The 10,777-nt window shown below is 42.1% G+C and overlaps 1 protein-coding gene across 1 annotated transcript in view; it reads left to right on the top strand.

Moving 5' to 3' along the window:
- Positions 1–831: 831 nt before the first annotated feature.
- The window catches only part of arhgef10lb (Rho guanine nucleotide exchange factor (GEF) 10-like b), a 37,416-nt gene continuing 27,470 nt past the window's right edge, over positions 832–10,777 (top strand). Inside the window, exons 1-6 of the mRNA XM_044352590.1 lie at positions 832–1,010; positions 4,028–4,136; positions 4,699–4,802; positions 5,289–5,366; positions 6,558–6,737; positions 8,312–8,428. Of these exons, the coding sequence (XP_044208525.1) occupies positions 1,002–1,010; positions 4,028–4,136; positions 4,699–4,802; positions 5,289–5,366; positions 6,558–6,737; positions 8,312–8,428 (597 nt within the window). The 5' untranslated portion in view covers positions 832–1,001. The remainder of the gene's footprint in view (positions 1,011–4,027; positions 4,137–4,698; positions 4,803–5,288; positions 5,367–6,557; positions 6,738–8,311; positions 8,429–10,777) is intronic.

Genomic DNA, 10,777 nt, shown 5'->3' with positions numbered 1-10,777 from the left:
GTCTGACAATAAAGATTTAAAGCAGCTTTAATACATTTTGGCCACTCGCAGGCAGCATAAGAAATGATCAACACAACACTGACATATTATCACCATATTGTGTTGATATGACTGATGTGTTGCCAGCAGACACAGAACAACATTATCATTCATCTGGAGTCATGTTAGTGTTCACCTGATGAATGTAAGCACCATACTCACACCTGTCAGCTCTGCTAAACGCTCCACTATGTTCACCAGCTGGTCTCTGACTGTGTGGGTACAGAGTACAGTAGGTTTATGACTGAAAACAGCTACTGCTGCTGCTGCTGCTGCTGGAACCACGTTGATCAGAACGCTGAGGAAACAGTGAAGTCATGGGCCATAAAACCAAAACAATGAGCTGAAAGACTCAAAAACGCTCCGTGGAACTGCAGAGTCAGCGTTAATTCTCTGTGGTTTCTTCACTACTGGCAACATCTTTCATGGTCATGTGATTAATGTGGGTGAAAAAATAGATTTGTGCAACTTTTACATCGGACAAAGTTTCACAGCTGCTCCAGAGCTGTTTCCAGCTTTTACACTGTTGAATCTACAGATAATGAGTGTTGCTACTCCATCCGTACTGTTCCGACCTAAACATCAACCCTGATGGTGGAATGACCACAACTAACAGTAAGTGTGGTTGAATATACAGCATGAATGAAACCAGATTAGATGAAAAGAGGAAGTAAAATATTTCTGGCAGTCCCTTGCTCTGTCAGCACTTCTGTCTTCTGCTTCTGCCACCATGTATCGCTCCCGCTGTTGGACTTTCCCCCTCAGCTCACATTGTAGTGTCTCAGAGACGACACAGTGCCACTTGAGGAAGACTTCAGAGTGGGAGTGTTACACACTTCAAAAGGATAAGACTGTTTAGAGCTGGCTTTCCATCCAGATGATTTTGTTCCTGCTTTGGAAAACCTGCATCTTTGTTTGAGGGTTGTGCAGGAGAGCAGATCTGTCAGAAGGGAGATGCACTGATGTATGAGGTAGGTGGTCAAGTTTAAAGTTGACACTGAGTGCTGGATCAGATTCTGAGTTTTTGTTGCATCAGATATTTCCTGCTTTTAGATGAGAGTGTGATACATTTATATTACACAGTTCTTGCAAAGTTCTTGTGTGCTGGTTACATTTTAAGAGCATATTAAACACATGTCGACCAGGCTTGAGTTCAGTTAGAAAGAGGGCTGCTGCTAGATGGATTCTTAGTGTGTTGCAGTACTGCTGTACTCAACTTCTGTGCAGTTTTGGGGTACTTGTACTTTACATGAGTATTTCTGTTTTGTACTACTTTACACTTCCACTCCACTACATTTTAGAGAGAAATAATACTTACTGCTGACATTACTTTACTAAGAGCTGCAGGTCTTTTACATGCACTGGAGTGTTTTTACATTAAAGTATTGTTACAGCTACCAAAGTAAAGAATGCTCCTGCATGGTGTAATGGACAACCAGGAGCTTTGATGGATTTGAGAGCGAGGTCTCTCTGATGCTGAATCCACAGCAAAGAGCAGCAAAAGTTGGGAATAGTTTAACTTTTTGTGGCAAATTACGGCCAAAAAACCTGCAGCCAATCAATACGCAGAGCCCTCTGACCTGCCGACCTGTGTTTTAAATAATTTCTTCCCGCCTGAAACACATTAACAATGGAAGATAAATTGATTGTGGCTGTTTCTACACACCCCAGACTGTACGACAACACATTGTACAATCACAGAGATGCATAAAAAAAGAAGGCTGTATGGATGGAGATCACCAGTCTGCTTGGTGTCACTGGTGAGCTTGGACTGAGGAGCTCTAGTTGCTTGTGGGTCAGTATTTGGATGATTAGTTTCATAATATTCCTGAACCAGAGTTTGCCTTTCTGCTCTTCAAGTTCAATATCCACCTCACACACAAGTGATAAAACAGTCTGTTTATGTCGGACATGTGGGCAACATCATGATCATATATGTGACAGCACACAGGAGACAGTACATGTCTCACATGTTACCAGCTAGACTGGACCGTATACACAGCGGTGGAAACAGCATCCCATCTCACTTCAGAGAACATAACCTATCAGATATGTCAACAATGCTTTTTGGTTCATATTGGTTCATATTGATAGTCTATTATTGCAGCACACAGAATGACAGAAATGAAAGGACACGTCCCCCAGCCGCAGAAAAATGTCATTTTTCCAGCCAGCCGCATTTCACTCTCATTTTCACGCTCTTTGGTGTTGTTTCAGTGTTGAACATTTGGCAGAAAATAATTCCTTAGTGTTCGTTTTTTCTAAAAATAAATGTGAACTACAGTATCAGTCAAAAGTCTGGACACACCTTCCCATTCCCCTGAATGAGAAAGACTCTGTATAACTGATCTAAAGTTGACTTTCCTTCTCCTCCACATGTTAAGTGGAGCAATGCTGCTTGTTTGTTCCTGGAGAACTTGGAAATGAGTTTTAAGGTTTTACTTTTTGTTTTTGAACATTAAGGCTTATAAATGTGGTATCGTTTCTACTGAGCAACACTCATTTCATCTGTACTGCCTACAGCCTATTAATGGGTGACAGTGACCGCCTGTCAGGTGCGGCTGTAGATCAACAGTTTAATAGACTGAAAGTGTTCTAACAGGTGTTAATGGATAACAGACTTACTAACACATTATATGGTACGTGGACTGCACTTATGTAGCATTTTTCTACCTTAACAGACAAAGCACGTTACGTTGCCTCATTCATTCACACACACACACATTCTGATGTCGGAGGAGCTGCCATGCAGGCCCGACCATCAGGAGCAACTTGTGGTTCAGTGTCTTCCTCAAAGACACTTTGACACATGAACAGGAAGAGCCAGGTCAATGGATAACCTGCTAACCTGCTCTACCTCTATAGAGTGGTTCAGGGAGAGCTAGGGTAGAAGTAGATGTCACGTTATAAATGTATCATAGTACATTATACTGTCATACTCATCTGCAAGAGGGCATCAGTCGGTTGAACAGTTTATGAAACTGCTTTTGTTTTTCCCTCTAGAATTAAAGGATTTTTCTTGTTTCCTACAACCTGGGTTTTGTTTCCTCAGCTTTTCCCATCGTCTGTATCAGAAATAATAACTTTGGAGTCACCAAGGTCATAGCTGAGATCTGGGAACATGGTGACATCAATACAACAAAGTCCAACTGGGCAGGAAACAGAAGCAGTCAGACAGTTTATATCCAGAAACCAATTTATCTGGAGGCCAAGCTGAAAGCGAGCCCACCTGAAATCTAACTAATAATCCTTTATTGAACAGGAAAACTGTGAGCACATCAGTTTGGGTGATAATTTTACAGTCACCTCCCTTTTCTCTTCCAAATAATCTGGACTAACCTGGAGATTTGTTTCCAACCTGTCTGATCATCCTACTGCTCGTGTTTCTTCATCTCTCAGACTTTGTAGTAAAGCCACCACGTTGCTTGATTAGTACAATGTTATCATGATGGAAATGATGGTCAGAGCTATGAAAATAAAACCCAAGTAGCAACAAATTATGATTATTTTGTCCTGTCCATAGTGTTTCTCTACTCTTCTGTCTGGTGTTTGACTGCCAGCTGTCTGCAGATGTGCTGAGGCTGAAGGAGTTGTCGGCACGTCTCAGTACACCTCATGTTGCCCACATCAGACAGAGCTGTGACACTGAGGTAGAACTCTGACTGAGACGAATCCCACTTCATGTTTCTGACCTCTGCTTACTTGTATTGTTATAACTCAACGTCTACTGCCAGGGAGAAAGGACTTGTTGTTATGGTCCTTTTCAGGTGTCGTATCTGATGAACTTACATGATCTCCGTGGAGAAACTGGGGCTCACTGCAGCAACCAATAGTGTAAGGTGATAGAAAGTATAATCAGTATGTATACATGACAAGTAAAGGATAGATATGAATTAGAGTATCATCCAACTGGATTTAATATTAGAGTCAGGTGTCACTATGTGCAGTAACCTTGGTTCTACAGCTGGACTTTCGTTGTGTTTTCCAGGCGAAGCAGATGATGAAAACATCAAGGAATGACACCAAGGACGGTTTAAAAAACACAAAGTTAGCCATGATCCGCAAAGTGTCTTTCCTGCACAGAAAAGACTTCACAGGTACAACATCTGTAACAAGCTCACCTAATATGTTTGGTACGAGTAAAAGTTCACTCAGTTGTTTATGAGTCTGGTTCATCACTTCTGTGCAGACCGGAGGCTCGTTCATTACACACAGTTTTGTGAGTAAACAGTGCTTATGCACATGTTTAAAAGCACTCCTGACCGTGCACATAAACAAGCCCACAGAGGTGGACAAGTCACGAGCACTAACATCAGCATATTGAGTTCAGATATAGTCGAGACATTCTTGACCTTCTCCTCAGTGTCTCTGCAGTACAACAAACCCACAGACAAACATACAAAGACCCGTCAAACAACGACTGTTTCACCATCAGTCTTAGAAGACAAACAATAAACATCCATGTCTGCTCCTGTTCAGCATCCTTACTTTTCTTCAGAGTTGGAGATGTTTTGCTGCAGAGACCCTAAACACTGCATGAAAAAGAAATCACTATTAACATACAGAGATGGAAATAATACATAAAATTAGTTGCAATTAAAGTAAGTAACAGTTCTGTCTGTATGTTGTTCTTTGTGAATGAAGTGTTTGATTTTCCAGGTGAAGGAAAGGATGATGACGGTTACATGGATGTGTCTGTGTGTGATATAAAACACCCTCCACCACAACTCTGTCCCATGCCAGAGGGGCTCAGCAGTCAGCAGGTGTGTGTGTGGATGTGTCTGTATATAAAAAAAGAGCAGATAGTCTTGACAGTTAACTTCTACACTGCATGGCTGTTGCATTAATATCATCTAACTTTACTGCCTCCTTGAGTCAACTACACAGTGGCAGGGCATCAATTTTATAATATGTTACAAAGAAAATGAATTATTATAAATGCAGAAAATTCTCCAAATGTTGCCACAAGTGAAGTCAAACTGGTGTCAAGTTAATGTCAGTTAAAACTCCCAGGAGCTCAAGTGGAAACACCCTCCCCCGTTAAGTCTCGAGTTTCATTGATCATAACTTAACGCTGACTGAAAGAAGAGCAAAGAGGAAGTGGTTGGAATTAAGAGAATGAAAAAACAGAGAGCAGTAAAACTGTAGTACAACGTGTATTGTTACATTGTTTAAACGGTCTATTGATGTGAGCCGTAGCAGAATTACTGCAGGTGTGTGATGTGAAAGTCTCTCACTGACTCCTTCAGGTTGTCAGACGTCTCATCCTCGGCTCCATCGTGCAGAGTGAGAGCAGCTACCTGGACTCTCTCAAGAGAATCCTGCAGGTGAGTCTCTTCATGTCAGTGTAGAAAAGCTTCCTTTTCATGGGAGACAGTAGAACCACAACATTTTTATATCAAAAACAAAACAAAAACAGGGATTTATTCACACTGACACACTGACAAACACACAAACAGACTGTAGTGGAAATTCTCTGCTGCTGGTGAAGAACAAAATAGAGACTTCTGCTGGCCGACAAGGTTTTATTTTCTTTGCAAAGACAAGATCATTCAACATGCGAGCGGTTACTGAAGAAAGACCCCGAGCATGGGAAGAGCTAAATATTTATACCTGAGGAAGATAATAATACCAATGATAATAATAATAATAAAAAGAATGAAATGAAACATTATTTACAAAATGTCATCATCAGAGTCAGAGTCTGAGTTGGGATAATGATGGGCGTCAGGAATGTGAAGTGAGGCTGAATGTCAGGATTAAACAGTGCAGGTGAATGTAACACTTTGTCCTCCTGTCAGAGTGATGGTCTTGGCGGGTTTGTAGGTGTAAGCATCACCAAACACGATGGGATCAGGATCAGGTGACGCATGTTGTAGTGTGGTGGTGTTACCCTGCACATCTGGCCGGTGTCTGTTGGGTTCACAGAGTTATTTCTTGTGTTGTTCTTGCGTCGTCCATCCTTGTGTTGTTGGTCCTCACGTTTTGTCCTCGTGTGGTTGGTCCTCCTGTCGTCCGGGTTGGCAGCGGTGTTCCTCTGTTGGCTCTGGGACCTTCCTGCAGTGGTTGGAGTGAATCCACGTTGCTCTCTCAGCAATCTTCACAGCAGTGTGTGTTGTTAGGAGCACCTGGAATGGACCTCGCCAGCGTTTGGAGCGCCAGTGCTTCCTTCTTAGGTCCTTTATCACTACCCAGTCGCCAGGCTGGAGGTCATGGAGTAGTGTGGATGCACAGACACACTGACAGACACACAGACATTGAGATGGGTCAAGAAACACAAGCGGTCAGATGATGAGACAGACTGAAAACAAAGCCTCAGGTTAACTTAATTTAACTTATGAAGGTGATTTATGATGATAAACAAATCTTACTTACTAATCTTGACAAGTTTATCATTTAGCCATTAATAAATAATTAAGGAAACGTTTCACCTGGTCTACAGATGCTCACTCACAGTAACAGCTGATAATAACACACATCTACATCATGCTAAATTAACCTTTTTTTAAATCTGTCAGGAGTACCAAAGGCCTTTGCTAGAGTCACAGAACTGGATCTTAAGCCCCAAGAAGGTGCGTCAGATATTTTACCGTCTGCAGGAAATCCATCAATGCCACTCCATGTTCCAGATCGCTCTGGCATCCCGCGTGGCCGAGTGGGATCACAGCGAGAAGATCGGAGACCTGTTTGTTGCCTCGGTCAGTCACACACATCTTTACTTCTCTCCAAACTCTAATTACTACTAATCTTTAAAAAAAAAAAAAAACTTTAACAGATATTTTTTATAATCTTATTATTTTAAATGAATCTTTATTCATCTTCACTCATCTTCTGGTCTGCGTCCTGTTATCACATTATCTGTGAATTAGTACCTTTGCATGCACACTAGTCCCTGTAATGTCTTATTCTGGTTTTAATCATTTTCAGGGTAGATATGAAACATTAGAAACCTGGTTATTCATATTCCTGTATGACTAACATTAGCTTACATTTGTGCAGAAACGTGTTCTCAGGATGAGACTTTGACTAATCGCTGTCTTGTTTTATGATCCAGTATTTATTTGAGTTGTTTTTTCCTGGTCTGGACAGCATTAAACATACTCTCTTTAACCTCAGCATTAACCAAATACTGATGTTTTTGACAGCAGCTGCTAACAGCTTCAGCTCACTGACAGACCGTTACTCTAACTGAAACACTGTTTTTATCAATGTTGGGACTCTGCTGCTCACATCGCTGTGCCTTCAGTGTTTTAATGAGGTTTTAACAGCTGTGATTCCAGGAGCAAACATCTGGATTTATAGTCGACAGCTATTATTCTAAATGTTTGAATATTTTATATTGTGAAGACAGTGTTTACATATGTGTGCAATACATGTCAGGATATCACTGCACATGTGTAAACACTGTCTTCACAATATATGATCAAGTGCAGTAAAAACACTATAAATGTAACATTTAAAAAATAATGTGCAATAATGTCCCTACATGTTGAAAAGAAGAAAAATGAATTCACAGGTGGGTCAGAGTGTAGGATGGAGGGCCATCGTCTGCCTCTGAGTGACTTCCCTGTCGGTTCTTTCAATGACACAAGACGTGACATCAGTTCATCTGCTCAGTTTTCAGTGAACGATGTAGAGAGTACTTGTCAAACATTCTGTGGCTCTGCTGTTCTTTCATGAGGCACTGGAAGGTCTGGTTCCCTAAGTTCTGCTGGCTCCTCCATTTCCTCCCTCCATTCCTCCAAAAAGTCATCTCCTTGAGATGTGCATAAGTTGTGCAAGACACAGCAGCTGGTTACAACGGTTGGGACCCTCAAGATGCTGACATCCATCTTCAGCAGACAATGCCATCTCCCTTTGAGCCTTCCAAATGCACATTCCACAGTCTTGCGTGCACGACTAAGTCTGTAATTGAAATTCCTCCGCATATGTACACACACACACCTATATAAACCAAAAGATGTACAGTATATTAACCATCAGGGGGACGTGTGTGTGTGTTACTCACCGAGAGAGGTGATCCACAACAGCTTGTAGGATGATGGAATTTCCCCAAACTTTAGCTTGACAGAATTGGTATTTTTATCTCGGCTAGAATTTCAAATAATAAAGTTTGTTTGGGGTTGAAGAGGTTAAACATTTCTTGTTACTTTTAGATAAAATCTATAAACCTAGCAGTGACCTTCTGCAGAGGTAGCGTTCAATCAGTGTGTGTGAAAAGAAATGGTGACTGGTAGCTGTGCACATGTCTTTTGACCTCTTTCCTCCACAGTTTTCAAAGTCCATGGTGCTGAATGTGTACAGTGACTACATCAACAACTTCACTAACGCCATGGTGCTGATCAAGAAGGCCTGCATGTCTAAGCCTGCTTTCCTGGACTTTCTGAAGGTGCTCGCTCTTTGTTTTTAACCATTTCAAACCTGTGATGTTTTGTGTTTCAGACTGGACGGGTTTCAATCCAGTTTCTCAGTTGTCTGACAGAACTGATACGCCTCCATTTTACTTTGACCAACACAGATAGCGTGACCCTTAAATGTCTTAAAGGCCTAAGATATCTGCATTTATTGTGTCCTGGGCTGTGAGTCGGTCACAACATCTCTGAGCACACAGCAGCACTGTGAACAGACAGTGTGACAGCTGCTGCTGTATTTTTACTGACTAGGACTACAACTAATGATTATTTACATTATTGATTCATCTGTCAGCCCATTTTTATATTAAAGGGGATGTATCATGCATTTTATCACATTATTCTGGGGCTCTCCTGGACTATCTTTGCATCATTCACAGTTATTTATCTTCTACTGGTCCTTTATGCAGCCCCTCAGTTCAGCCTCTGTCTGGAACAGGCTGTCTTAGCTTCTGTCTCTTTAAGGCCCCGCCAGTCTGCTCTGATTGGTCAGCTCACAGAAGCTGCCCCTCAGTAGTGGTAGGATTTCACTTTTGTTTCTCATTCTTTACTCAAAATGTCAACTTCTTTATGTTCGAGCCACAGACAGATCTGAAATAAGAGTGGACGACATGAACACATGGAGCAACTATAACAACATCCTCAGTAGTGAACATTGCAGAGTGGACACACGTTTATAGACATGTGTGACAAGCTGATGTCATCTCGTCAGGAAAACATTGCAAACTAAGTGTCAGAGCAGCTGTTACCTGAGCTTTGTCTCACAGGGAGCATTTCTACATACGTTCACTTCAGGTTTTGGACATTTAGCCATATTAACATAGATGATATTATAACTGTATGAAAATAACAGACAATCACAGAAAGCATCAATAATCATTTAGCCAATAAAATGCCCCATCACAATTTCCCAGGGTTCAACGTGATGTGTTCAAATATCTGCTTCTGAGCGACCAACAGTCGATGATATAAAAAGCAGCAAATTCTCACATCTGATAAACTACAATCTGAGAATGATTGTAAGTTTTACTTGATAAATGACTTTTATACACTATTATTGAAATTGTTCTCAAATATCAACTAATTGATTGATCAGCTGATCGTTCAGCACTACTGCTGAGTGTTTCCACCACGCAGCCGGTGGAGACAAATTGTTTCAGCGTCAAAGCCTTGTTCACTGCTTTAATGACATTGTACTGGGCATATCTGTCTGATCAGTGAGTGTATATGCAGAACATTTTTACATCAAATGAAAGTTAAATATCAAGGTAAAATAAAAAGATTCTTAAGGTGAGATACAGACGGTAGATACAACACAGAAACTGCCTGTAAGCCACAAATAAACTAAAATAGAATCAATTATGGAACTAATGAAGTTGGAAGATTAATAAACGAAGTTGGGGAACAGAGACCACGACGAGTACACATCCCACCTCTGCACAACAAAGTATTTAGGCACACCCCATCCGTTCTTCTCCCCTCGTCTCAGTTGCAAGTGATCCGTGACAGGGTCGCATCGCAAACGCTTACCCCTCGCCCGCGCTCCATGGACCACGTTCCCCAGCAATACCATCCATGACTCGATCCAGCAGTACCAACAAGATACCTCCTTCACCACCACATCCCTGCAGAGGCCTTTTACACCGCGGCTCCTCGGAGGAAAAGCTACTCCCTCAGACGCCACACTGCTGATCAGCTGGGACCCACACACACCCACGCTATAGCCGATTCCCACGCGGCTCGTTTTCCTTCAATCAACATCTTCAGCCGGATGCTCACTCACCTACAGAGTGCTCTCAGACAGACGGACATACCGTTCCAGTGAAACAATAGCGTTGCCAAACTTTTCCAACTCTACGGAAACCTTTTCTTCACCTCTCCAGCCAGCAGCTCATATCATCCCACTCTTCCGGGCTCACCGCCTAACGCCAACCCGACCCGTCACCATGCTGCCCGCTACAACGGAGCCCTGACTCTCCAGCCCCGGCCAGGGCACACTCCACTTTCTTTTCTTACCCCCTTTTTTAAATTTTCATCCCATTTTCCTGCTTATTTATTAAGTGCTTGTGTAACTCCATGGTTCATACTAACTCACTTTTCTGTTATTGTGTTTCTTCGTTAACGTTTCTACTCCTCTTCAGGAACTCTCATCCTCTTCCCTCCAAACAACCCACCATCGATCATCCACAGCGTATCATACATGCATTCTAGCCGACTCAGACGTCACCTCCTCGTCTCAAAAGCCGTGCTTTTCCCGCTCCACACAGCCTCCAGCTCATCACCGATGTATCCAGCTGCTCACTTCCAGGTTCCCTCGACGACCTCGT

The sequence above is a fragment of the Thunnus albacares genome, chromosome 5 (assembly GCF_914725855.1).
Source record: "Thunnus albacares chromosome 5, fThuAlb1.1, whole genome shotgun sequence".
Lineage (NCBI taxonomy): Eukaryota > Metazoa > Chordata > Actinopteri > Scombriformes > Scombridae > Thunnus > Thunnus albacares.
Note: the sequence above shows the minus strand (reverse complement) of the source record. Positions and strands in the feature narration are given on the sequence as shown.